Source organism: Xylaria bambusicola, assembly GCF_022495145.1.
Source record: "Xylaria bambusicola strain CBS 139988 unplaced genomic scaffold F5B22scaffold_29, whole genome shotgun sequence".
Lineage (NCBI taxonomy): Eukaryota > Fungi > Ascomycota > Sordariomycetes > Xylariales > Xylariaceae > Xylaria > Xylaria bambusicola.
This window is the reverse complement of record NW_025953582.1, coordinates 116,025-142,938: the sequence shown is the minus strand read 5'-3', so window position 1 is coordinate 142,938 and position 26,914 is coordinate 116,025. Positions and strand designations below refer to the sequence as shown.

The window sequence follows — 26,914 nt, the reverse complement described above, 5'->3', positions numbered from 1 at the left end:
GATAGCCGATAAGTAGAGATAGGTATTGGTATCTAGCTGTGTGTGTGTATCTATACTTCTAATATAGTGCTCTATTACGACTGAAGACCGTCTCTTGACAGCACGCTGTTCAAAACTTGTTGCAGCTTGTCTTCGCAGTTCGGAACAATCGTCTTCGACCGCCATGCGACGAATCTATCAGGACGCACGAGCACGCAGCCGTCTTCTTCTACCTCTCTGCTCTTGTACCAGTCGCGGTAGACGTCGATATAGTCAAGACCGAGCCCAATAGCGTATGTCTTGATGGGTATACCGGTCGCCTTTGCGATTTTAGCCGCCGCTTCCCGCCATGCGGCTCCCCTATGTCCAATGAATAGTGTGAAGGCGCCGTGGCCGGCTAAGTCGTGTGTCGATATCAGTTTCTGTCGTTTTCCGATATCTAGCCAGGCATGCGGGAGTCGATTGCCGGGATATGTGCTTATTAGAATGTCTACCACAGGATCGCCCTTTAGAGCGGGTCTTGCTTCGGTCTCGTCGGCTAGATAGACCGCAGACGAAGTGTACCATTGGTTCATGCTTAGACCGATGTTCTCACATTCGCGCCGCTTCTCTTCTAAGGTTTCGTGAAGTATCTGTCGGCGCTTATCACCTGCGAGTGTAGGCTCATATAGTTCCGCCAGTCGTCGGGCTCCCTCTTCGGCGGTTGTGGTAAATTGACCGAGGGCTTCCCATACATCTGCGTGAGCCTTGAGTTGCTGGTTTGCCTCTCGGACAAGAGTTGCGCCTGCGGGTTGTCGTTCAACGCTGTATGAGTCTAACAGCTCTGGACCGGCCAGGCCCTTAGCGACATAGGCTACTTTCCACTATACACTGTTAGTACTACATGTTCTTGGTCCAGGATGTCTTTGAGCACTCACAGCAAGGTTATACGCATCTTGAACGCAGGTGTTGCTTCCATTCGCGTGAGCAGGTGGGTGCCGGTGAGCCGCATCACCCAGTATGAAAATGTTTTTCCCCTCGACAGAGTATTTCTCCGCCACGCTCTCGTTGACGGTCCACGGATCTAACCTGTCGATCTCGACCTTCACTGACTCATCACCGATCGCTTTCTGTATAAGATCGATAAGCTCAGGACTCTGCGGTGTGAGATCCTTGAAGCGGCCGTCTTCTTCGGGGAAGTTACAGACGAAAATCCATTGATTCCACGGCCGGATCAATCGTAGAATTGGAACCATGCGAGGGAAATTGTCGGGCTGTATAATGGAGTGAAGTCCTGCGTAGCGTTCCTTTGGGATGAGATGGCCAATATCTGCCCTGAAGATGATGTTACAAGCTACACCAGCCCGTGGCTCGACGAAGTACTTGAGCCCAAGCGTTTCAGCGACCTTGCTGCGCGATCCATCTGCGCCGAAGACGTATTTCGCGCGGACCTTGTACTCATGTTGGGAAATGCGATCACGGAGAACGCAGCGAGAATCAGTGCTCCCTGGGATCTCATCTATGCTGACTAGCTGTGTCGAGAAGCGGAATTGAAATCCGTTGTTGGAGGCATACCGAACAAGGATTGGTTCTAGATACGACTGGGGAAGATCCAGAAACTGACATGGAGTAGCCCTAGCCAAGTCCCCCTATTACAATCGGTCAGCTTCGTCGATCTTATCCGCGGATGTATCGGCAAGAATCCCACCATGCTTTTTGGATGGGCGCCCCAAGCTTGCACCTTGCCGTACTCTTCGCCGACCATGCTCCGCACCCAGCGGAAGGACTGGAACACTTCGCCATGAGTGGCATGGCCTTTGGCATCTTCCTCGAGGCCGATATCACGGAGAGTCTCTGATCAGTATTAGCATCGCCAATTTTGCTATTTGTTGAGGAGGCCAGTGTACCAAGCGCAAAGGGGTTAAAAACATGAGCTCTTGGTGTATTAGCGGTGCCTCTAGCTCGTGCAATAACCAGCCCTTTAAGACCTGTCGTGCTTATTAGCGATTGAGCATCGTAAATCCAGCTATCGAGTCTGTACCATTCTGCGCCATAAAGCAGGCGAGTGAGGCCCCAGCCGGGCCGGCGCCAACAATCAGGAAGTCAACATTGACTTCATCCTGAGCAAGAGAACTCATCTTTCTTTCGGTATCGTAGCTTGTGATGTGTATAAACAGGCTGTGTGTCTGGGCAGTTGTTGTAGACTATAAGATCATCGAAAAGTCCTACATCATTTATATCATTCTCCTCTGAATGTTTTCATTTCGCTACACTATAACACACGGCCCTTGCTTAAGTAATGATTTGGAAGCGTGTGTGTAGTGGATTATTTCTCGTGACAAATAAGGGCTCGTATCAGCATGAGTAACGAGCGGACTAAAGCCGGTCGCGACAACTTGGCGGGTCAGCACCCCGAGTCTGGCCCTTAGTAAACGAATTGCGTGATTGCGCATTGCGTGGTAATCTCATTGGGAATGTCTTCACCTTTATATGCTCGAAGAATTTCAGTATTAGAGAGATTTTTCTGTGGACTAGACTGGGCAAGTTTACTACGGCTACGCTGGCGGCGAGACCATGATCGGATGTTCGGATCGGATCCTCATAGGCTCGTCGGGTCGGACCCGGGGCTTATTGCGCGTCCGCTGTTCAACTGCGGTGTTTCGTTTCACCACTCGGGCTTGAGGTGTTGATGAAAGACCTAGACTAGTCAGATAAGCTTCACGCCACCTCAATAACCAATTATTGATAGATCTGAATTCGTCACTCATGCTCATGATTGATGGGCGAAGTAGGCTATCGCTCTTGTGATCGGATGCCAAGGCAGCTACAGGCGACACGACGTTGATGAGTCAGGATCTGGGCGGAATGATTAATCGGGATTCGTTGCCACTTGATACCAAGCCCGGTGTTTTAATTCTATATTCTCTTATGGATATGCGGAAGTTAGAGGGGGAATGAACTCACTCAGATCAAAACTTGTCGTGGTTTTTGTGCATCATCGGACATTGTGTTGGATGAGCTATAAGTTAGCTATGAAGAAGAGGGACGGATAACACATCAACCGCTATTGACATTACCGTTGAGTCTTTCTTACCTAAAGCTGTTGAATAGTATAGCATTGTTATATAGCAATCCTCAAACTAAACTGTCAGCTTTGTTAAGATCGAGTTATGTCTCTGAAAATGCGTTGGTTCACCGCGATGGGAAATGCTTCAAAGCCCTCATTCTTCTCACTCGCGCCCATCCACATCAAGTGTTTTGATTTCTTTTCTAGGCACAGGGATTTATAGCCATCAATGTCTTATTTTTGGCGAAGTATAAACGCCGAATGGGCTACCATTCCGAACCCGTTTGGTCTGAATCATTACGCGACAGCCAAGACCGCGACGCCACTAGCTCTTCATGTCGAGATGTAGATGAAGTCTTTCAAACTGAGACTCCTCAATAACATGACCGTCCACGGTCTATTGTACGGAAAGGAGTTGAGAGCAACAGATGAACGGAAATGGCGGCAGGGAAGAGAATATAAACCCTAGGTATCTCCATGGGAACTTGGAGTTTCTTTTCCCTCATGCGCTTGCGCCACAGCGGCTGTCTTCCACCACCGATGTAGGTACCTAATTAGGGGACTCCTAGGCTCAACTAAGCCCCAACTCTAGTGCAACTACGCCCTGTGATTGTACTCAAGCCTCACCGTCTACCATCTACCTACCTAGGTATTTAATTCTCCTCATGGCTTCGTGTTCGCCGACCGGGCATCGACCAACCTTCACGAATGCCGCTGGCTTATGCCTACGGGAATGAGGATCACCCAGGGAGCGGAAAACTGTAAGCCCAGATGACGATCAAAGGGGCGACCTGCAGATTTCCCCTCACAATCATGGGCGGCATTCGGGATCAACTTTCCCAGAGCAAAACTCGGCCAGAAACAGCGGCGACAGTGCCTCGACCTTGGCAGAGCAACTCCTTTGCCTGCCCCGGGCAAGCTGCCCAGGCGATCGCCAGTCTAGAATGGAAACATATGACTCGCGGAGAGCCTGCTTGATGGTGCTGACCCGCGCAGCATGCGCTTCATATCAGGCTCGATGCGCAACGCAACCAGGCCCGATAACATCTACGTCAGTTGGCCAACAACCCCCTCGCTTATGTGCACCACGGGGCTAGGCGAATCAGAAAGTCATTGAGCTATGCCGATATGTATGAGGCATGTCAGTATATGCGCGCTCCTCCGGCAAATTGGGGGTTGCACACCATCTCCTGGAAGCACTGTGCTTTGTGAGGAATTGACCAATGCGAACTCTTTCTGCGCCACATAGGCGCCGATATCACTACCATCACGTCGAGATTTGTACGCTGCTCATTGGCGAAATCTTACCATTGCTCGAAGAGTTGCCCGCCTAGGCCCGCATCAATGCCTTCTAAGGCTTGTTGCCAGTTGGAGTACGGAATGTGATGTGACCCTGACAAACTATCATACCCGTCATCTGTCTCCTGAATAGAACGGTATATCGGGTTATTCCTCCATTCACTTGTAGGCCACCGAATTCACGTCCTACGATTTTGCCCGAGACAAAAGCTCACTGTACAGTGTTCAGCTCACGTACCTAGTCGCCAACACTTCGAACTCCTGCGGGGAAACGAAATATGCAGGTCATCTTCAACGTTTCTTGTCTGGCCTCGTTTTGGTCTCCACCCCCGCATTTCACTAACGACAAGATCCTGGGGGTGGATACTCAACTTGCATGATGACAGCCTAGTGGAATGCTCCTGTGAGCCATCGTCTTCCCAGAAGTAGCAAAATACCAGCGAACCAATCAACCGGGAGCCAACAAGGAAGAGACATGCTAGGGCTGGGCAACATCCCGAGCCTCACCGAGCTGCTTCCCCTCACTGACTACGCCGCTCCATGCAGCGGCCCAAGTTACCAGTATATCCCGGATAACTGGTACTCTCAATGAAACCCAGGTTTACTTCATGCGGACTTTTGCTAATATCTCCGCTCAATGTCTAATACGACACGGATCCCCTTCTCATCACTCTCTGAGAGGGTAGTCTCCGCCAATGATATTCTGACGATTCCCCGGTCAGTACAAACCCCTAGTTAGGAAGCCTATCATCGTCTAGGTATCCTACATCGTGCAAACAATGTACTTCGTACAGTAAGCTATCTAAAGGAGGGGATGCTTCAAGGGTTACATCTGAGCATCATATGATGTTGTGTTTAGACAGGCATTGTACGCCCTGAGAGGGGCTCGAAGGATTTGTGTCGTTGCCAATTGGCCTTGATCATAACCATGGACCTGGATGAAGCTTTCATTGGCGGCTTCACGCGGGAAGCATAGGAGGAGGTGTGTGAACTATTGCATATTGGCCATCTTCCCCGCTCGCCTGGGTATATGTTGTTGCAAAGATGCCGGACCTCGATGGAATATATATAGGGTTATCTTCGCTACAAAATTCTCGATCTATTGTGTGAAATTGAGGCAGATCAGCACAGGGAAACCCAGGTGCCAATATGAGTCCACTACCAGAGGAGTTCGATATCATTGTTTGCGGCGGTGGGAGTTGTGGGTGTGTCGTTGCGGGCCGGTATGCCATACACAATGTTCATAAGCTACTATAGCTATATACTAATCATCACAGACTAGCAAATCTCGACCACAATCTCAAGGTTCTTCTTATCGAAGCAGGAGAGAGCAACCTTAACAATCCATGGGTCTTCCGCCCGGGTATTTACCCCAAGAATATGAAGATTGACTCAAAGACGGCATCTTTTTATGAATCTCGTCCGTCAAAATGGCTCGCTGGCAGAAAGGCTGTTGTACCCTGCGCTCATATTTTGGGGGGAGGTTCCTCGATTAACTTTTTGGTAAATGCGGGATGTCTATTTGACGAAGAGGGTTAGCTGACTTCAGCAAGATGTACACTCGTGCCTCAGCTTCCGACTATGACGACTTCCAGGCTAAGGGCTGGACGACGAAGGAGCTGCTGCCTCTTATGAAGAAGCATGAGACATACCAAAGAGCTTGCCATAACAGGTGCGCTTATGATCGCTCTAAAGTTTGAATCACTTACTGACCTGAATAGGGACCTTCACGGATTTGAAGGACCAATCAAGGTATCCTTTGGAAACTAGTACGATATACTTGAAGACCCTTCTTGAAACATGTGAGCTGACTAAACTAGCACATATCCCATTAAAGACGACTTTCTGCGAGCTGCTGAGTCCCAAGGCATACCATTTGTCGATGATCTGGAGGATTTAAGCACAGGCCATGGTGCCGAGCATTGGTTGAAATGGATTAATCGTGATGTATGAAATCTTGCCATGTCCTAGTACATGGAGGTTTACTAAGTCGATTGCAGACTGGCCGTCGCAGTGACAGCGCTCACGCCTACATCCATTCCACCCGAGCCGTTCACAGTAACCTCTATCTCGCATGTAATACCAAGGTTGACAAAGTTATTATTGAGAACGGTCGCGCTGTGGCAGTCCAGACTGTGTAAGTCCGTTCGAATCCATTATTTTGAGCAGTGTGCCTAACTTCGAAGCAAGGCCTACCAAGCCCCTTCACCCAGGGGAGCTGAAGCCAAGGATCTTCAGAGCTCGCAAGCAGATTGTTGTCTCTGGAGGAACTCTATCGTCGCCATTGATTCTGCAGCGTTCTGGCATCGGTACGATAAGCAACCACCTGATTAGGGACCAACTCTGACGGCATTATAGGTGACCCTCTTAAGCTGAGGCAAGCGGGCGTTGAGCCTATCGTCGACCTTCCTGGCGTCGGCCTCAACTTTCAGGATCATTACCTTACCTTCTCAGTTTATCGCGCCAAGCCAGGAACAGAGAGCTTTGATGACTTTGTCAGGGGTGAACCTGAGGTGCAGAAGAGTGAGACTATCCTGGCTACTGTGCTTCTGTATACTAATCGTGGCACCAGAGGTGTTTGACCAGTGGGACTTGAAGGGCACAGGGCCACTGTCCACTAACGGAATTGAAGCTGGAGTCAAGATACGCCCGACCGAGAAAGAGCTGAAGGAAATTGCCAAGTGGCCAACCCCTCATTTCACCGACGGGTGGAAGTCATACTTCAAGGGCAAGCCCGACAAGCCGGTCATGCATTACTCAGTCATTGCTGGTTGGTTCGGTGACCACATGCTTATGTGAGTGCATTCGATACTGCTACTCTCCTAGAATTGTCACGATCTAACGCGTGTTCTTGAATTAAATCAGGCCACCTGGAAATTTCTTCACAATGTTCCACTTCTTGGAGTACCCGTTCTCTCGTGGTTTCATCAACATCAAGTCGGCGGATCCCTACGAAACGCCCGACTTCGACACCGGATTCATGAATGATGAGAGGGACATGGCTCCAATGGTCTGGGGTTATATCAAGTCTCGAGAGACAGCTCGCCGCATGGATGCCTATGCGGGCGAAGTGCAAAACATGCACCCATTCTTCAACTACGACTCGCCGGCCCGCGCCAATGACATGGACCTGGAGACGACGAAGCAATACGCACTTCCCGGAAACCTGAGCGCCGGTCTTCAACACGGTAGCTGGAGCGTGTTCAACCCCAGTGCAGACAAGACGGCCTCTGCCAACATCCTCAACAGCAACAAGGCGAACGTCAGAGAGGAATTGAAATATAGTAGCGAGGATATCAAGGCAGTCGAAGAATGGGTTAAACGACACGTCGAGAGTACATGGCATTGTCTAGGTGTAAGTCATTTCCTTAACGTGGTTCCATGCAATAGGCTAACCTCTGCAGACCTGCTCGATGGCGCCCCGGGAGGGTAACAGCATCGTCAAGTACGGTGTTGTTGACGAGCGTCTCAACGTACACGGTGTCAAGGGCCTCAAGGTTGCGGACCTCAGTATCTGTCCGGACAACGTCGGCTGCAACACGTAAGTAAAAGATTCAACTCGGCCATAGTCGTTACAATCTCTAACGTATCGTGTCTCCAGGTACTCAACCGCTCTGCTCATCGGCGAGAAATGCGCGATGCTCGTCGCCGAGGATCTCGGGTACTCGGGCGCGGCACTTGACATGAAAGTTCCGGATTACCACGCCCCTGGCGAGGTCAGACTTTCAGCCCGGCTTTAAAGAAAGCACTTGTATAATGGTGACTAGGTAGGGATGTTTGCAGGGTATTGTTGGAGATGAGGAAGGTGAGGATGGTTATGTAGGTAAGCACTTGCGCTTACGATGTCAGAATGACTCTGGCGATGTCTCACTTATGATTTGATGTATGTTGTGTATTCAACTATTTGAATGAAGTTTTCTTTCTCCGTCCGAGCGTACAATTCTATATGCTGCGAGTTTTAGGTTGTAGTCAAGCTACCTGCCACGGGTATCAGAAACCTAGAACGATGTCGTATTGTCTTTCATTGGCATTGTCTGGGTGTATTAAAGGCTCATAGAAGACCTACCCAGATCCCAATGAGAAGGGCATCGTTGTCCTTCGTCATTTATGCTTCGTAGAAAGTGAGTCCGGGATACAGTAAGCAGTGACAGCATCGCACTGTATGTGGCACAGAGTTTCAGTTCTGTTCAGGGGCATCGGGTCCGACTTAGGACAGTGCGAAAGACGGCCCCAAGGAGGTATGAGTCAGTGGATTCCAGGTCAGCCCAGGCCCGTCTTGCAGCGTCCCAAGCAGCAGCGCAACCCGCTAACCTACTGCCCCGCCCTTGGGTCCATCAACCCCTCCATCCTCAACCACATCCCACATCCCACAGCACGCGCCCTTGATTTTATACACACGAAGTGACTTGTCGCGAATACAGGTCTGTCCAGTCTTTGTTTCTAGAGAGAATAGAAGTCATCGTTCGGACGAAATTTCATCGGTCGCATATATCCATTCCGACATCGAAGAACAACAACACTGCATGAGCGACGACATCACCACATACGTGTAAAATAGCCAGGAATCATCATTTCTCTGCGCGTCCACCCGAACAACATCGCGCGCCATGGCTTCGACAGCGCACCCAATTCTTCCAGAGTCGGGGAAGAGGAATATCCTCATTACCTCGGCTCTGCCATACGTCAACAATACGCCCCATCTGGGTAACATTATCGGATCAGTCCTTGTAAAGAGCCCCCCATCGTGACTAGCAACTTGCGACTAGTGCGCTAACTTTTGCGACAACACCAGTCAGCCGATTGCTTTGCTCGCTACTGTCGTGCAAGAGGCTTAAAGACATTATACATCTGCGGTAGTGACGAGGTAAGAACAAATCTTATATCCTGCGACACTGCCGCCGCCGCCCCCGTCCTTGTCGCCGTTGAATCACGCATCCTAACCCAGCCGTTTGACAGTACGGTACCGCAACCGAGACCAAAGCTCTGTCCGAAGGTGTCACACCAGCAGAGCTCTGCGCCAAGTACCATGCCATTCACAAAGAAATATACGACTGGTTTCGAATCGATTTTGACATATTCGGTCGCACACCGACAGCGCAACACACCGAGATAGTACAGGACATTTTCAAGAGACTATGGAGCAACGGCTTCATCGAGGAGCGTGAAACCATACAACCATACTGCCCCAAGCACGAGTACGATTGAACATCATTACTGTATCAGAATCACGGAAAGGAGGGTTGTTGACTCTTGGCTTCAAACAGGTCGTTTCTTGCCGATCGATTCGTAGAAGGAGAGTGCAGCATCTGCCATTATCTAGGTCAACCCACCCTCCGCTGAACCTATTCGCGAAGTGACATATTGACGAAATCATAGATGCTCGTGGTGACCAGTGTGATGCTTGCGGAAACCTTCTCGATCCACTTCAGCCTGCCGCCCAGGCGAATGACGTCGTCGGCCAAGCACAAGAATCGAAACCCACTGGATGGTTGATCAACCCTCGCTGCAAATTGGATGGAGCCACCCCGGAGCCACGAGCTACGAAGCATCTCTTCCTCCGCTTAGATGCACTAAAGGACGACGTAGTGTCCTGGTTTCGGTCGGCGAACAAAGAATGGAGCGCGAACTGTGTGGCTATCACAGAGAGCTGGATCTCGAGAGGGTTACAAGCTCGTGGCATAACTAGAGATCTGAAATGGGGCGTGCCCAGTACGTTTTGCCCGTAATCTTCTGAGACCCGTACATTCGGCACTTCTCGCTGAATATGCAGAGCGGTTTGCTAACCCCAAGACTTAAAATAGTACCAAAGTGCGAGGGATTATCAGAAGAGGACTACCGTGAGCGAGCGCAATCCTTACCTTTTCCGCGCCGTTTACGCTGAGTGTCTCAAGCGAAATGGAACGACACTTTTCGATTGAGAACTGACATGGCTGCGATTTAGGCGACAAGGTATTCTATGTGTGGTTTGATGCTTGCAGTAAGTCAAAACAAAACTTCTCGCTATCGAACTTATTTTGGAAGGATTATCGAACATTATCGGGGTAGTGGCTGCGATCAATTAGCAGCGGCCTACCTTCTAACCTGCGATACAGCCTGTGACATGTGACAACATTTCTTCATTGACGGTCGCTTACCTAATTTTTATTAGTCGGGTATCCCAGTATCACCAAAAACTATACGGATGGAAATAACCTAGAGGGTAAGTCGAGGAACATTGTGTTTTAGGAACAACATATTGACACCTGCATTAGGCACGCTGTGGACAAAGTGGTAGGTTCAATCGCGCGTTGGCCCTGGCCCTTGCGCATCACTAAATCTAACAACACCGCAGGTGGAAGAACCCTGAAGACGTCACCCTTTACCAATTCGTAAGTTTTGTTCATTTTCCCTTTCTCTTCTCCATCATGAAATTCTGGGGGTTCTCATAATTGTCATAATCGTACACTCTACGTGTTGTGTGTAACTTGGCGATCGCTAATTGGATGATATTAGATGGGCAAGGACAATGTTCCGTAAGTGCTGGTATCAAGTTCTAACAGGAGGTATACCCAACTCACTTTTATACAGTTTCCACAGTATAATATTCCCCGCCAGTCAACTTGGAACCAAAGAGAACTGGACCAAAGTTGGTCGGTTCTCAACAACTGAGTACTTAAATTACGAGGGTGGCAAATTCAGCAAGTCTAGAAATATCGGTGTCTTTGGTAACTCAGCACGCCTCACTGGAGTCGATGCGGATATCTGGCGATTTTTCCTTCTCTCGAGGCGGCCTGAGACGAGCGACGCTGAATTTAAGTGGGAGTACGTGCTCTAGAGAATCGGTAAAATAAGGCATGGCTGACGCTACTTATAGTGAATTTCTTGATGTCAACAACAATGACTTGCTGAAAAATCTGGGAAATTTCGTCAATCGTGTGGTGAAATTCACTCACGCGAAACTTGATGGGTACGTCCTATAGTACCTAGCTGTACTTTTGAAGTTAATAGTCACTAACTCTTCAGACAGCACTATCCCCAACTACCGCAAGTACACAGAGCCGTCATTCGAGGAGTATAAAGCCGAAGTTAATGCCCAACTGAAGAACTACATCGTATGTATCCTGTACCCTCTAATCTCTAGGGGAAACCCCGGACTAGTCACTATTACAAGGCCCGAAAGTTGTATGTCTTGCTATATCTAGGAAGCTACTCACACGTGTTCTTATAGTCTGCCATGGAGGCGATCAAGCTCCGCCAGGGATTACAGACCATTCTTGGGTACGTCTGCTAGGAAGCAAGAAGTACTGATACTTACTCACATCTCATAGCATATCAACACTTGGCAACCAGTTCCTACAGGCCAACAAACTTAGTAATCAAACTCTCGCCGAGCATCATGACAAGTGCACAGCGGTTGTTGGTCTTGCTTTGAACCATGTTCACCTTCTTGCGAGCCTGCTCAGTGAGTGCTTGCATTACCTCTCCCAATTTCTACGGGGGCATGATATATCTTAAGACTTCGAAATTTTACTGACCACCTCATCAAATAGCCCCTTATATGCCAGAGACTGCACGGTCTATGCTAAAGCAGGTCGGTCTGGAGAATGCGCCCTTCTCGATCCCTGATGTCTGGACCGCGAACACGCTCGAGCCCGGGCAAAAGATCGGAGCAGCCACCCTTCTATTCTCCCAAATTCCCGCAGCTCGTCTCGAGGTAAGTCATCTATTTCCAACTGTATCACAACGGAGTAAAGACGGGACTAATTATGCACAATCTAGGAATGGCGCGACGCCTTCGGTGGCGACGAGCTCAAGAAACAGAAAGAAGCCGAAGCCGAGAAGGCCGCGGCCAAGAAAGCGGCCAAGGATAAAAAGAAGAAAGAAAAAAGTGCGCAGAAAGCTGCCGAGAAGGAGAAGGAGAAGGCAGCTGTTGAAGCTGCCGCCGCTGCGTCCACGGCGGATACACCTACCTCGACTCCTGCCGAAGCGCCGAGCAATTAGGACTTGCTTTTTCAATTCTGGCGAATCTTGCGGGGTGTGGTGAACAAGGGGTAAAGAAAGGACGTGATTAGACGTTAAGGGGATGTGTGCATCAGCGATTGATGGATAGATAGCATAGCGAGTGTGATTCGTGTGTTATTGTTGTGCTGTGGTAGAGTTGAGACTGAAAGATGAAGTTAAACCTGCAATCTGCTGACTGGGGGCATGGTTATGTGTTCCTTGGTTTGAACACTGCGTTGCGCTGTTGGTAGTAGATTTGGAAGGCCATATTAAACTAAACTCGGCCAAGGTATTTCGCTGCCTAGGTTGCTTTAGGTAGATGAATGGAAATGAAAATACTAGGACTATCTGCGACATGTTTATGTGTAGAGAGTTTAAGGATAAGAGTGATTAGGGAGGTTAATGAACACTGAACACTGCGCAGTACAGTCTGGCAGGTTACCTGCACAGCCGATATCGCGTGGTTGAATGGGCAAGAGAACTTATAGTCCAAGTTGAGATATCCGGCCAGGCCAATCTTCTCGTGATTATATGTAGCTTACCTGATTGACTTACTTGTACATATATACTGTTACTTTAAGATACCTATGAGGCATTAGACTATCTAGGGCATGTGTGTTCGAGTAGGTTAGGTTGGGTACTTCGTAGGTATGCAAGAGGAAAAGTATAGCCGAAGGTTAAAACTGTAGAGACCGGAGTTATATCCGGTCGTCGATGTGCTTATATCCGGGTCGTAGTGGTAGGATACTTCAATGGGGTGGGGTACCTAGGTACTACGCTTAATTAAGTACGGTATCGTGGGGTTGGCGATCCGAGGTTAGGTTCGTTCAACTTATATGCGAAATATCAAGCACTTAGCCGACTATCTTTATGTACCCCTTATATCATTCATATAATACTTTTCTTATACAATTGCTCACTGGAATCTCAACAAGGAAACACCAATCGCCTCAGATTCCACTCTAATGTCACGCTCAATACCATCCGCTCTCCCCCGCTATTTCCGCAACCATCTCTCACCTCCCAAAATCACCCGCCGCCACCAACACACCATCTCAGCCGCCGAAGCAGCACAATCACTGCTCTCGCGCTTCCAAGGCGTGAAAAGCACGACTGAACAAATCCCCGACGGGACACAATTGCAAAAACTCAGTCTCACGCTGAACCGAAGCGCCTTGTATCCGGACCTGGATGTATCCCGTCGCACACCCCCGGATAACACGCTCATACCACCCGGATACCACCTCGTGTATTTCACGCCTGGGGGCGTGGAAGAGGACCTTGGACCCGATGGGACTGATGCGAGATATAATGCGCCGTACCCGTTTACGCGGCGGATGTGGGCGGGGGGAAAGATGAGGTGGGAAGGAGGTGGGGGGTTGAGGGTGGGACAGGAGGTTAGGGAGAGTACGACGCTTTTGAGTGCGTTGCCGAAGGTTAGGAGGGATGGACTGGAGATGGTGCTTGTTCAGGTTAGGAAGGAGTTTGAGAATGAGGGGGGTGTGGTGCTTGTTGATGAGCAGTGAGTTTTTTTTTTTTTTTTTACTGTCTATCGTTTTCTTGTTTACTTTCCTTATCCATTGAGATGTGAAAATGGTGAAGTGAGGAGATATACTAATGAATACTCAGGTCCTGGATCTTCCGACCGGAAGCCACAGTCGCGTCGCCAGCGGCGTCAAAGGCGATCGGTGATTTTATTATCCGTGGCCCTTCGACCGTGAAAGATATCCCACAAGTCGAAGGTTAGTACATATTTCACTGTATTACTACTCTTATTTCTCCAAGGCACCCCCGAACAACGCAACAAACGCACTCTATATACAACCATCGAGATGAGAATGGTAACAACGAAAATAGGCTACCCCAAGCGCGAACTCCGCTGGTCTCCCACAGGCCTCTTCCGCTTCTCGGCGCTGACGTTCAACGGACACAAGATCCACTACGACCCGGCGTGGAGCACGGCCGTGGAAGGACATGCCGGGTGTGTCGTCCATGGGCCGATGAATCTGATCTGCATGCTGGATTACTGGCGCGATCATTGTCAGCCGAACGGCCGCGTGCTGAAGGAGATTGAGTATCGCGCGCTGGCGCCGATATATGCGGGCGAGACGTATGATATCGGCGCGGAGAGGATGGGGGATGATAAGTGGGAGGTTCTGGTTAGGAAGGATGGGAAGGTTTGTATGAGGGGGGAGATATTGGCTGCGTGAGATGGTGCTGGTGTTGTGATGGATGAGTGAGATGAGTGAGAGTAGTGTGGTGGTTATTGAGAGAACTGTGTGTCTCGGGTACCTGTTGAACAAGACTGCGTCTGCGTGTGTCATGTCATTATGCTGTGAAACTATCAGTTCTTGTGAAACCGGCTGTAGCGCTTACTTTCTGTGTGATTGTCATGTGGTCGGTCGATTTCAGCAGCCTTCCGCAACTCATCATTCGTGTTACATGGATGATTGGCATTGTGTGGCGTAGCGATATCATGTTATGACGCTGCTATCATGAGGTGTTCGTTACAGAGAGACACTACACTACACTACATTTTGTACCTTGGCGAGTTGGCAATCACATCTGCAATCCAACGATGCGTGCCGTTTTGCAACGATAATGTTACTGGGATAGATGTTCCTGATCTCCATGTCGGCCCTTGATATGAATCGGTGCAATGGAAGTACCTACTCTAGCAGATGAGCATTGCCTCTAGCCGGGAGTTCCATCGGCAAATAGATCGATCGATCTGCGATACGCGGCTGAGAACAGCAACAATTTCGAATGCCATAGCGGCGACTTGGCAGAGCCGTGATAGAAGCGCGTCAATCGCAAGCGGTGAACAGGAGTTTGTTAGCCACCAATGAATCCCCCGGCTATCAATAGAGACGGGGAGCGGCAGGCAGCGCTCTGTTAACCGCCAAGGAAAGACGCGGTAGGTATCTTGGGCATCTGGTGTTGGTATCTGTACTTACATACTTACAAGCAACGGTCACCCGACCATTTGCCTGTATTGGGCTAGGTAGGTGGATACAATATCTCCATCGGCATCATGACCGTCGGTCTTCAGGACTGACAGCAGATTATACCGTAGTAGGCGAGGTAGGTAGGTAGATAAGTAGGAATCCCAATCATTGATATCCCTTACATGGGCACATAATGTAATGTAGGGTACTATAGCATGTATGCGGGCCTGAAGCTAGCTAAGGTGCTTACTTATGTCTACTTAGTCTAAGTGTCACGATAATAGTGTTTGGTCGATGGATCTAGCGCTGGGTACCTATCCACGTGGGATGGAGTCTGTTGAGCCTGTTGGGTCTGTTTGGATCAGTTGGCTGTCTCCCCTGTGTTTGACACTCGACATCTGAAGTAAGCAGCTCATGAGCTTAATCCTACAGAATTCAGTAAGAATTTCGAGACTCGGATATGTGCACAATTGGCCAATATGGATGATGATTGAGAGTCACATGCCAAGTTGCCTGCCGTTAGCCACACTTCTAGAATCAGTCTAGTAAGCGTAGTAGCACTTGGGAAAAGATGGTCGAACCACATGATCTAGTGGGCTTCGCCATTGGCTAGCATTTGAGCGCATTGAGCCCGATGTTCAACGGCACCATTTTCTCCCATTCGTCACACACCACCCAATCAGCTCGTCATGACACCGTTACTGGTGCATCGCAACAGCAGAATTGTAACACCCCTACCTTGCCCAACCCAGAGCACATGCCATCTCTTCGTAGACACAACACACCATAAGGCAAAGGAGATACCGGTCGGTGGAATGGTGATGCCAGAGTGAGCGATAAGGGCGGCTGTCGGTCATCTCGGACGGCTCGGACGGCTATGCCGGCTAATGATGCTTTACCCAAGAACGCCAAGCCGGTTGACTTGCAGCTAGGCCCTGCTCAGTCCAGTCCATCTCGAGCTAGCGCAGCATCGAGCCGTGGAAAGTAACTTTATATTTTTTCGTGTTAGGTAGGAGGTAGGTGTGGGCGCGTATCGTCGAATCCCCTCTCTTGTACACATACCTGGATGCCTTGTAGTGTATCCAGGCTCTATCATCATTGCCTGATGTCAGTTTGGAAGCAGATGGGTGTACGAGTGAGTGAGTGGACAATGCGGCCTTCCGCGCTCGCCGAGCAATGCAAGATTCCCATATTTGCGCATGGCGACATATTCGGAACAGAATGCGCAAGAGCCGTCATCCATCGCCCATGACGTGATAGCCAGCTTATATGTGGTCATCGACCATGCTCGACAACAATTCGCAGGTTTTGATGAGGTGGCCTCTACACCGCTCATACAAAATATATGAATGAATAATGTTTCAGCCCCCTTTTCCCCCTTTCATCCTGGAAATCGCTCAGGGCCAATCTGGGTGCTCGGCAGGTAGGTATTTCGAAGGCTATGTCCGGACGAGTGCATTTTTGTTGTTGGCTTGTTGTCCCAGCGTGCCGATGCGCCCGGCATTCTTTGCCGGTTGCGGTAGCTCGTCCGTGCTTGTAAGTAGTGAGCTGTCTCGCTTATCTTGACCAGACGAATTTAATCTTGCGGCGCATTCGGATCCTGCGGTGTGTATGTGTTTTTGCTTGATGTTCTTCCACGGGTGGAAGGGCATGTAAGTAGGACGAGGAGAAGTTTTATACCAGCCAGGGCTGTAATGCCGTGGAGGGTGAGTACCTACATACATACATGTACATAGCAGCACTGTATCAGGTACATACAGGGTCTGTATTTAGCTGCATGATGCAACCAGGCATGTCTCTCAAGGTGTCTCTCGAAGTATCCTGTACCAGACATCCAGGCCACTGACGCCTGTGATAGCGCGATCGGCGAAGAGGCCGGCGCGTACCTATACTTTACATGTTCAGTGATGCTCCACCCTGAAGCCACCCCCAGGCCCAACAGTCCAGCCACTGTCTGGGTTTGCTGTAGATTCTCCAGTATGTACCAGGTACCTCCACGACCTTCAACACAAGGGTTAGGAGTGGTTCAGAGTCTTCTTCCATCTTCCTAAGAAGCCCACCCTTCTCGCCTGAAGGGCCGAGCTAGTGTCGTCGACATTTCTCGCCGAGACGTCTCGTTCGCCGTCCCCGTCCAGACCCCGTCCGTCCAGACCTCGTCTCTGTCTCTGTCTGTGTGTCTGTCTGTGTCTCTCTGTCTCTTGCCTCTTGCGCACTCCCGTCCGCCCGCCCTCCCGCTCGCTCGCTCGCTCTCTCATCCCTCGAGGAACCGACCCAGCCTGTCGACAAAGACGACCCAATAACCGCCTGCCGTGGCTTGTCCCACAACCAAATGCCAGTGATCGCCATCGAGCGAGCGATTGCGCAATCCGCCATCGCACCAAGTGACACACAGTGACACGCTTCCTCACAAAACCTGGAGTCGATCTAGCGCCACCCGAACCGATGCCGTTTACCACACCCCCATCGCCCGGCGGAATTGCATCAACCCGCGAGTGCGGAAGCTAACAATAGCGAGCCTCGCGAGTTCCGACCCCAGACACCACCGGCTCGGCCACAGGCATGGATATGGAACACATGAGTGTTCAGGTGGCGGCAGCGGACACGGCCGCCGAGGTTGCCGCTGATGCTGCTGCCGCCGACCCGGCCAACAGACCTCCCAAGAAGACGAGCCAGACCTGCTCGACCTGCCGCCTGCGCAAGGTGCGGTGCGATGGCCGCCGGGACATCTGCCAGAACTGTGAACGACTCGGCTTCACCTGCTCCTTCCAGGACGCAGGCTCACCGCACGCCGACAGCGACAGCGTGACCGCCTTGAGTCTCCCGCGACGACGTGTACGGCTGGCCTGTACCAATTGCCATTCGAGAAAGGCCAGATGCACCGGTGAGACCCCCAAGTGTGCTCGCTGTCATGCTCAGGGCATCGAGTGTATTTATCGTCCGACGAAGCGGTCCGCTGGTATCAGCAGCACTGCTGTCGGCAACCAACATGGTACCACAGATTCAGAGCATGAATCTGTCGGATCTGAGCCTCCAGAGAAACGATCCATGACACACCGTGACCATCATGGCTCGCATCACGGTCGTAATGGTAGCTCAGATCATCCGAATTTTGATATCACTGGGGGCCAATTGTCCAAGAGACTCGGTCACGACCCGTACGTCTTCCGCTACTGCTGTTCCTGTAATACGCAAAGGCTAATATGGGCGACATTAGACTCATATATCCGGACGAAGGTCTGATCCAGCGCACCTTCAGTAACTATTTCCGTCATGTGCACCATGTTCCCGTATTTTCATTCCTTCACCGTGCGTCACTCATGCAACGCTATCATGCTGGCATGATGGATAGAGCTCTTCTGCTGGCTCTCGTGGGTGTTACCTCGTTACTTACTGATCTAGGTCCCGGAATGCGGGAGTACGGCGCCAGATGCATTGATGAATGCCAGAGCATGGTCTTACAAGACCTTGAAAATCCTTCCACAATCAAAATACAAGCCCTTGTTCTCGTAATGAAGCATCGCATACTCTCACGGAGGTTTACCAGTGCCTTCATGCTATCTGCCACAGCCGCGCGTTTTGCTTACGCGCTTCGACTGAACTATGAAAACCCGAGCCTGTGCTTCTTAGCCCGGGAATCGCGACGCAGATTAATGTGGGCATTTTTAACCATCGACTCGGGAGTGAATGGCGGACAACCAGATTTTACCCTAGTCTCCCCTGAATCCTTGCATATTCAACTACCATGTAATGAACGCAATTTCGAATTTGATCTCCCACAAGTTACCGGGCACCTCAGACCGCGTCCTTCACAGCCTTTCCCTGATGATGTGGGCTCCTTGGCTCTACATGTACGACTCTTATGGATGAGGAGCAGAGTGTCATATTGCGCCAAGAACGTTTTGAACATGCCGGAATCTGAAGTTACCCAGCTGCCGCAAGTGATTAAAGTCCTCTCCCAGGAGTTGGACACCTTCAACGACCATTTACCTGCATCATTCAAATTTTCCGAGAGTAACCTTCAATTACGCGCGTACTCTCCACGTCTATGTGTATATATCATGATTCATGTTTGGTGGCGCCAGTGTCACTGTGACCTCTACCGTATTGTACTGAGTGGCCTGAAGGAGGCACTTCCGAAATCGAGTGTCAATCGCCTCGAGCCTCAATTTGTGTCCTATTGCACACGCCAGTGTTTCGAGCACGCGATTGCCATGGTCGAGATTTTCAGATTTGTCCTCGCTCTGGACGGTGGACTGCCCGTCACCGATCTTGATCTTCCTGTCTGCGCTTACCAATGCGCTCGGATGCTTTACTATGCCTATCAGACGAACAAGGGTGAATTAAGATTGACTGCCGATCAAGTAGTAGAGCACGCCAATACATGCTTACAAATCGCCCGGTCGATGAATCATGTTTCTGCAGGAGCTGCAATTGTAAGCTTTGGCGCTTAACTTCCGATTGACTAAGTGTACTAACTCAAAATCCCAATTAGGTTGCTGACCTGGAGAAACTCATCTCACGTGGTCTAACGTCAAGTGCTGACCCGGGCTCACCAGAACACCATGAGGCTGTGGGCGCTGTTGCGGTATCGCAGCCCCCAGTGTCACGTCAAGTCCTCGGCCACAATCAGCATATACATCTCCTGGATGAGGAGACGCCCATGGTTCCAGTTCCCTCGCCTTCTGCCAACTTGTCATCACCTGGTGTGAATATAGGTAATGGTACGATACCAACACCAATGTCCGCTGCTACAACTCCCGGTCCGCTACAGCACCGCCGCGATACATCCTTCTCAGATCTCAGTGTGACCGATCCTAATATGGCTCGACCAAATCTTCCGCCCGTTGTTCCTCCAGATGGCTTAGATAACAACAATGCTTTCGAAGGCGCTATGGACGGCTTTGATTTTGCTCTCGAGTCTTACGGCAATACAGGTGTGGAGTCCGCTTCGTGGTTCTCACAGGAGTGGTCGACCATGGACTTTCCATCGATGCCTGTGTAATGATGACTTATCTACTGATATACCCTAACCCCAACATGCCTTGGGGCCAGTACGGTAAGGGCATAACTCTGTTCTTCGAAAAATACCCTTCATAAGGTCACATTACACGACATCAAATTGTCGCTGGCTAAGCCGACCATCAACAGACCAGAAGGTCGTATGGCTTCTTCACACGAAGGCGGAATACAAGATTATCATAATGATAGGATTGAAGCATCTTGTATGCCACATTTGAAGCTTACCAATGCGTGTCACTCAAATATTCTGAAGATTTCAACAAATGGGTTGCGGAATGAGATAATCTAAGAGATTGAAAAGTCATTGCTTCGGGGAGCATTTACTAGTTCCCGCAGATAGCTTATCTTGACACCGAGTCTTATAGCAAGTAAGAGAGAAGGTGGTCTCCCGGCAACTCCTACAGATCTTCACCTACCAGCGCTTCAATTCTTGTGGCCTGAACTGCTACGCCACCCCCATGACTCACCTTGGGGATCACGAAGTTGAATTACGAAAGGAGTCGCATACAAACTACCCCGATAGGAATGAGCTATTCGTGATTCGCCTGAACTCTTCGGAACTCAGCTGTAGCATAATCAGACCCACCGATACGTCTCGCGGCGCCGTGATCCATGGGGCCCTCATACATTGTCGGTAGCTACTTTGCGCCTCACGGTATGAAATACTTGCCAGGCTCAGTCTATCCTCGCGTGCGGCGTACGATGGGCAATTGATAGGAATTATACGTTCCGGCGAACCACGCAACAGCCAGGATTCAGTATCGAAAAGCTATCCCTCGCGCATCGGAAAGAAGTACGTATACCGGTGATTTATATTTATGGGAGGAGCTGCTGATGTGGTTATCATGAGATGGCATGAGATAGGATGAAATGATGTATATTGAGGGAATAGTGAAGATCCAAATGATCAGAGCATCAGGTATTGAAACATACCCACTTGAATGATGACTCTGAAGAATGCCTAGGTATTCATGTTTATAGTGTCATAAAAGCATTGGTTAAGTGGTATATGGATCCGACTTCTGCAGACGGATAACAACAAAATTAACTGGACTTGGAAAGGAAAGGGATAGAAGGGTTTGGTTATTATATGCATAGGTAGTAGGTAGTGTTTTAAATGAAGTGGATAGTGAGTGAAGTGAGCTGTGGCGTGGTTGATGTAATTTGGACTATCGTGGTGAACTATCTTGATAGTGAACTCTCGTGATGGTGGAGATGAAGGGAGAGGAAAGGGGTGAGACTTAAGGCGTGAGTGACGAGAGGAAATTAGCTTGATATGGTTGTATGGATGAAGGCGTGAGGGGTGTGGGTTTTGTATATAGATTAGGAAAACATGAAGTTCATAATGAGTTGTTTTTATATTATTGTTTACGTGAGAATAGAGGAGAGCGTGCTGGTATTGTTGGCAAGGGAAGCAAGAAGCGTTACCTGGTTGGAGTTGTAGATATTATATCTGTTGGTAACAGGACGTTTATGCCTCTCACTTCACTTGAAAAACATACTTGATAGATACAATGATGGCCTTGTAGTATACTTTATTTTATAAAGACCGCAGTAGCGCACTATCTAAGAATGCTTTTCTTATGTAGTCTTATATAGTAAGGCCTGCAATTTTGAATGTTTTCAAATACTGAATTATTGTTAACACCATCAGATGAGCCTAATTAGCACGAAGTGGCTGCCTTGAAGTCATCTAGGAGGCTTTGCTGAAAATCCGCTTCGGTCTTCTGCGAAGTCCACCCCATTTCAAGAGCTAGATCAGCTTTGGTAACCGAGCTTTGAATGCCGATTGTTAGTACCCTCGGGATTAACATGTGGAAAGTCACTTAATCTACTTACCTTGATGCAAATGCGACTTCCGTCAAACCAGTGTCTCCACTACCATACTTCTCAGTCGCTTCCGACAGTCCGATTGAACACGTTTCCTCCGCTTTCAATGCGCCGCTCTTCACACCGGCCTTGGCCAACCCTTCAGCTAGCTCCTTCCATGAATGCCTAATGGATTGAACGAAAAAGAATGGCTTGGTCCCTGTGGGGATAGACTCGTTCTTCAAGATTTTCCCAAGGAGCAGTTCGTAGAAGTTGGCGAGATCCAGGATGTGTACATCATCCCAGACGCCAGCACCATCTGCGATATACTCCGGCCGCCCTGCCGCGATAGCGCCGCTTATAAGCACTGGAATATGCACGGATTTCCGATTAAACATTCCTGTGCCGCGACCGTAGATGCGGGGTGCCTTGATTACATACGTCTGTACGTCGGCCTTCTCGCCAGCATCAATCACCGCTAGGTCTGTCGTGCGTTGGGTATAAGGCTTGAGACTCTCCCTCCATTTCATATAGCTGTAGATGTCATCGCGCTTATCCGAGAATTCGTGGGAGATGATAGTAGATGGCTTCGAGACAGGTCGATCTCCTAGGCTAGAGACGCCACTCAAGTGAATGAGACACGGTTTCGTGATTTTGGCACTCTTTTGCGCACCATCGCGAAGACCATAAATCAGTGCTTCAGCAGCAGCGACGTTTGTCGAGTCGGCGGCGTGGACGATGATGTCAAATTGGCTTGCTAGCTGTCGGACGGCAGCTTGGTCTTCTAAGCCTGCTAGGTGGGCAGTGATACCCTGCGACGCGTATTGATCTGCTTGTTCTTGTTTTCGGACAAGAACGGAATAAGACGCGTTCTTGATTTCGGCAATAGACGAGCTAAGGAATTGTGAAAGAACAGTACCTCCGCTTGGTGAGGTCAGTGTGTGTGCCCCTGAGATTATCTGAAAAGTTTCACTTACACGTAGCCTGACGCGCCAGTGACTAGTATCTTAGGGTTGGTCATGGTCTATATCAATATATTTCTCGCGTGAAGAACTAATATTAAAATCTTGTACAACACGTAGCTTTGAGAGTCTCTCCGTCACAGCACCCTATCGGGAACTCACAGCACTGATATATGTGGTGATAGACCTTTTATATTATATATGTGAGTGATGTGCGCCACGTTCAAACGCGCTGGCAGCCAGAGACAGTCCCACAGTCATCACAAGGAAGTTATTCGACCCTCGTAGATACGAGACATGCTGGCGGATGTCGGAGGCTAGGAGAGTCTATGTGTCTATCCGGATATCCGAAGCATTTCTACAACCAGAGGGCTTCCAACTGGTCTGTCAAAACAGAATATTTTCTCACAGAGCCGATTGTGACTCTTCGCCCGAGCATTCCTCGTCCCTGGGTATAAGGACATCACTCCGATTGGCGACAGCTGGAGTGATGGTGGAGATGATGTTTTTCCCCCAACCCACATCAGTAAGCAGTAGACTTATCAGAGCTTTAGGGTCATGCAATTCTTGCCTCATCGCCACGGACCAAATTACATGTCGTTGTGGATGACAATGCCGGTGCGGATCGGTGCGGAGCGGTACGGCACGGTGAGTGCGGGCAGATGCGGGATGCGGTATGGTGCGGACTGTTGGGCGGGGATGAAAGCCTTAGTAAACAGCGTATTCGTTTTCTACGAGGAATGGATGAGATCGCCGCCGAAGTCGTCGTGAAAGGTCCACATCAAGCGACAATCATCACAACATCGTCAGCCAGATAGCACTAACCATTGGCGTAGGCACTGCAGCAAATCGTCCGATTCCATCGTTTTAGATCAAAATAGCGTGAAAGGGGGTGTTGGACTCGATCGAGTCTGTGAGGGGTTTCGTTTATAGCAACTTCGTACGCAGCCCGACAATCGGGAAGCTTCGCTCCCTCGGCCGAAAGTCATCGCTTACCAGGTACGTTGCAGATAACGCCAGATACTGAAGTATGCTGATCATTTGAATACAGCACAACTAGCCGGTGATTGGCTGCGCGGGCCACAATTGTCAAAAGACAAGAAAGTGACGAAATTGTACCGAGCCATACCGAATAACATTGAGCATCTGGATACCTGCTTCGTAATATGGCGAGAGTCTAGATATGCATCACTGGCCTGAGACACCATTCCTTTTTTTTTTCTAGGATTATACTCAACCACGATCGTGCTGCGGACTTGCACATCACTGACCCATACTTTAATACTCTAGCATGTCTCTACCCCTTTACATATTAAAACGAGTATGGTAATTATACGCTGAGTTATATAGACCTTTAGTTACTGATAAAAAAAGAAAATATTAGCAAAATGATACGTACAACACCAAGGATTCGCCGGTCGTCACCGACCCGACTACTGATTTGGCGCTCTCTGGTTTGTCTATGGGAGAGCGGACGGGATCCCGAATTCTCCGGAGGCTATGGTCGTACGTGGAGGTCAATTGCCCCTATTGCGAATAATAAGGGGAAGTGCCAGCAACCAGGTGCAGGAACGTCCCCTTCAAAGCTATGTTATCTAGTGTATAATATCGGACAGTTCAGGGCGCACTTGATTCAGCACTCCTACGTATATCACTAGATAAGGCTAGGCAGTTAGAGATGAGACGTACCGAGCCTTCGGGTGCTCATCCCAGGATCGACTGGCTTTAAGTACGACTTCATAGACGATGTTTTGCGTCATAGATCGCAGGGGCTCACTGCAATTAACCGAGGAAAATTGCGCTGAGATCAACGCAGTGTGTAATGTCAGGCAGAAAAATCGAGACGCTCATCGCCCATTCGCCAATTCTAATCATTCTTCATCTTATGCGGCTGAAATCTTTCCAAGCACGTATTCTATCGTGCATCACAACTCGCCGAGCGCGTGATTTAGATCAGAGCAAGCAAAGTCCCAACAATTCCGAGACTTTACGGCTACCCGTCAAAAGGCCCTAAACGAACGAACTAAATTGGTGCCATCCTATCCATCGTGTATCTCAGTGCTACCGAAAATGAAGGATTACAGTTAAAATAGTATGTCATATAGGTACACCCTATGTGCCAACATACCGTGATACATAGTAAAGGTACGTTGGCGAGTTGGGTGGGCCACAATCCGCAATTACCTACACTGTTTAAGTAGTTATGCTTATATGCCGTTGTTCCTTTTACACTATTTTAGCCAAGACCCATGTCACTTGTGATAGCGTCCGTGTACTTGTTCTCTAGTTGTCCCCATCATCATCATCAGCATCAACATGATTCACAGCATCAGGATCCAAAGCTGGCTACGATCTATACAAGACAGCGATATTGAAGCAGAACGTCCTAGCAAACGTCTATGCCACCGTAACTCTCTTGAATCCGACATCCCTTCCGACCCTCTGCCTACTTCTCAACCCAGCAACCCAGCGCTTGGGACCCCCCCATTGACCGAGGCTGAACACATGCCTCAAGTAGCACTTCATAGCAAAAGGACCGCAGACGACTCAAATTGCGTAGACAGCCGTTCCGAAGGTATGGCTGCCCCAGCGTACTATCGTACATACCAATCTGATGTCTCTATCCAGCCATCGCATCAGACGTTGAGAAAACACCCAAGGCACGCAAGATTCTCATTCCCGTACCCAGACGTCCGCGAACGCGATCGCGCAGCCCCACGAAGTCAAGGACAGGCCTGCATCTCCTCGAAAAACCCGTCATTGTCGATACCACATGCGCATTACCGTCTGATGTCGAGACCTTGCATTCCGACATCCAAAATGCGGTTGAGTTCAAACAGGGCATCCTTCCTAATGACGTGCCAAATCCGATAGAGTGGTTAGGCAGACTACCCCCGTCTCATTGCTTTCGCGTCCCCGAGCCAGTTCCCAATGTGTCTTCCAGAGCCAAAGAAATACATGTTGCCTTGTGTCGCATCCGAAGAGCGGCCCTGAGTTCAGCACAGTACCAGCGCCACGAACAGGCATGGAATAACATGGTGCACACACCACTACTCGAGCTTGTCTTCCGGTCAGACAATGAGACAGATAGGGAGGATACCCAACATGCCCATGCCATCGTTGCCTATGAGCCAATGATGACTGCGACGATTGCGGGGGATTCAATTCCTCTATTCTCCGGCGCAGGTCTTGCCTGCTCTGTGTCGGCGAGCAGCGTAGGCGACAGTTCGGTCGATGACAGTATCGAAGTAACCCAGGTTCACAGTAGTAGCAGCAGTAAGAAAGTTGACTACGCCTTGGTTCTTCGCCTGCCCGATGACTCAACCCTGTCTAAGCTTATCCGTAGCCTTGTGAATGATGTCGCGATCCGGGATGGGGAGTCCGCACCACATATTAACCAGACTACGTATTTGCCCGTGACGTATTCGCCCATTGCTGTCTCTATTGAGACCAAACCGCAATTTTCGTCTCAAGACCCCTTGATACAGCTTGGCTTATGGACTGCTGCGTGGCATAAGCGGATGTCCTACCTTCGTAGTCAGCTGGACTGGTCTACTACTGCAGCGCCGCAACGGTTGGTGTCGTTGCCCCTCATCCAGGTTGTTGGTCACCACTGGCATATGTATTTCGCGTGCGACTTGGGCAGCTCTATCATGCTGCACGGTCCGGTGAGTCTTGGATCGACGGAAAGCCTAATGTCCATGTATACATTGCTTACATCTCTGGGGGCTGTGAAGTCATGGATAGAGACACAGTTCTCAACTAGCATAGCTGCGTGGTTTGGTCTTTCATAAGGATATATATAGTCACGTTGGATAGCGAGCATTACTTTTTAGTACAACTTTATCTGATACAATGCTTCCCAGTGCACT

At 49.6% G+C, this 26,914-nt stretch overlaps 7 protein-coding genes across 7 annotated transcripts; 5 read left to right on the top strand and 2 right to left on the bottom strand.

Moving 5' to 3' along the window:
• Positions 1-36: 36 nt before the first annotated feature.
• Positions 37-2,260, bottom strand: F5B22DRAFT_247038 (FAD binding domain-containing protein). Its single transcript, XM_047969976.1, has 5 exons — positions 2,000-2,260; positions 1,866-1,946; positions 1,667-1,812; positions 897-1,607; positions 37-842 (listed from the first exon to the last, which is right to left on the bottom strand). Exons 1-5 carry the CDS (start codon positions 2,094-2,096, stop codon positions 75-77), a joined length of 1,803 nt encoding a protein of 600 aa, XP_047829564.1. The 5' UTR covers positions 2,097-2,260; the 3' UTR covers positions 37-74.
• A 2,507-nt stretch (positions 2,261-4,767) lies between these two features.
• Positions 4,768-8,419, top strand: F5B22DRAFT_246721 (GMC oxidoreductase-domain-containing protein). Its single transcript, XM_047969974.1, has 12 exons — positions 4,768-5,547; positions 5,602-5,827; positions 5,878-5,996; positions 6,046-6,093; positions 6,145-6,271; positions 6,325-6,461; positions 6,515-6,633; positions 6,683-6,847; positions 6,897-7,119; positions 7,190-7,679; positions 7,729-7,865; positions 7,926-8,419. Exons 1-12 carry the CDS (start codon positions 5,474-5,476, stop codon positions 8,062-8,064), a joined length of 2,004 nt encoding a protein of 667 aa, XP_047829563.1. The 5' UTR covers positions 4,768-5,473; the 3' UTR covers positions 8,065-8,419.
• Positions 8,420-8,665: 246 nt separating this feature from the next.
• Positions 8,666-12,928, top strand: F5B22DRAFT_611901 (tRNA synthetases class I (M)-domain-containing protein). The gene is made up of 18 exons (XM_047975309.1): positions 8,666-9,051; positions 9,117-9,188; positions 9,281-9,519; positions 9,589-9,644; positions 9,701-10,033; positions 10,126-10,161; positions 10,266-10,301; positions 10,473-10,523; positions 10,576-10,594; positions 10,656-10,692; positions 10,817-10,836; positions 10,892-11,125; positions 11,178-11,270; positions 11,331-11,415; positions 11,532-11,581; positions 11,632-11,765; positions 11,854-12,017; positions 12,083-12,928. The coding sequence occupies exons 1-18, from the start codon at positions 8,932-8,934 to the stop codon at positions 12,302-12,304; spliced, it is 2,001 nt and encodes a 666-aa protein (XP_047829562.1). The 5' UTR covers positions 8,666-8,931; the 3' UTR covers positions 12,305-12,928.
• A 341-nt stretch (positions 12,929-13,269) lies between these two features.
• On the top strand, positions 13,270-14,514 carry F5B22DRAFT_647818 (uncharacterized protein; the record flags this gene model as incomplete). Its single annotated transcript, XM_047978932.1, has 3 exons — positions 13,270-13,826; positions 13,934-14,046; positions 14,162-14,514. The coding sequence occupies 3 exons, from the start codon at positions 13,270-13,272 to the stop codon at positions 14,512-14,514; spliced, it is 1,023 nt and encodes a 340-aa protein (XP_047829561.1).
• A 3,204-nt stretch (positions 14,515-17,718) lies between these two features.
• On the top strand, positions 17,719-20,492 carry F5B22DRAFT_246617 (uncharacterized protein). Its single transcript, XM_047969972.1, has 3 exons — positions 17,719-18,407; positions 18,467-19,685; positions 19,745-20,492. Exons 1-3 carry the CDS (start codon positions 17,812-17,814, stop codon positions 20,252-20,254), a joined length of 2,325 nt encoding a protein of 774 aa, XP_047829560.1. The 5' UTR covers positions 17,719-17,811; the 3' UTR covers positions 20,255-20,492.
• A 776-nt stretch (positions 20,493-21,268) lies between these two features.
• On the bottom strand, positions 21,269-23,242 carry F5B22DRAFT_656984 (uncharacterized protein). Its single transcript, XM_047980010.1, has 3 exons — positions 23,058-23,242; positions 22,111-23,004; positions 21,269-22,047 (listed from the first exon to the last, which is right to left on the bottom strand). Exons 1-3 carry the CDS (start codon positions 23,099-23,101, stop codon positions 21,936-21,938), a joined length of 1,050 nt encoding a protein of 349 aa, XP_047829559.1. The 5' UTR covers positions 23,102-23,242; the 3' UTR covers positions 21,269-21,935.
• A 2,093-nt stretch (positions 23,243-25,335) lies between these two features.
• Positions 25,336-26,910, top strand: F5B22DRAFT_611886 (uncharacterized protein). Its single transcript, XM_047975308.1, has 2 exons — positions 25,336-25,617; positions 25,671-26,910. Exons 1-2 carry the CDS (start codon positions 25,359-25,361, stop codon positions 26,834-26,836), a joined length of 1,425 nt encoding a protein of 474 aa, XP_047829558.1. The 5' UTR covers positions 25,336-25,358; the 3' UTR covers positions 26,837-26,910.
• The last annotated feature ends 4 nt before the right edge of the window (positions 26,911-26,914 follow it).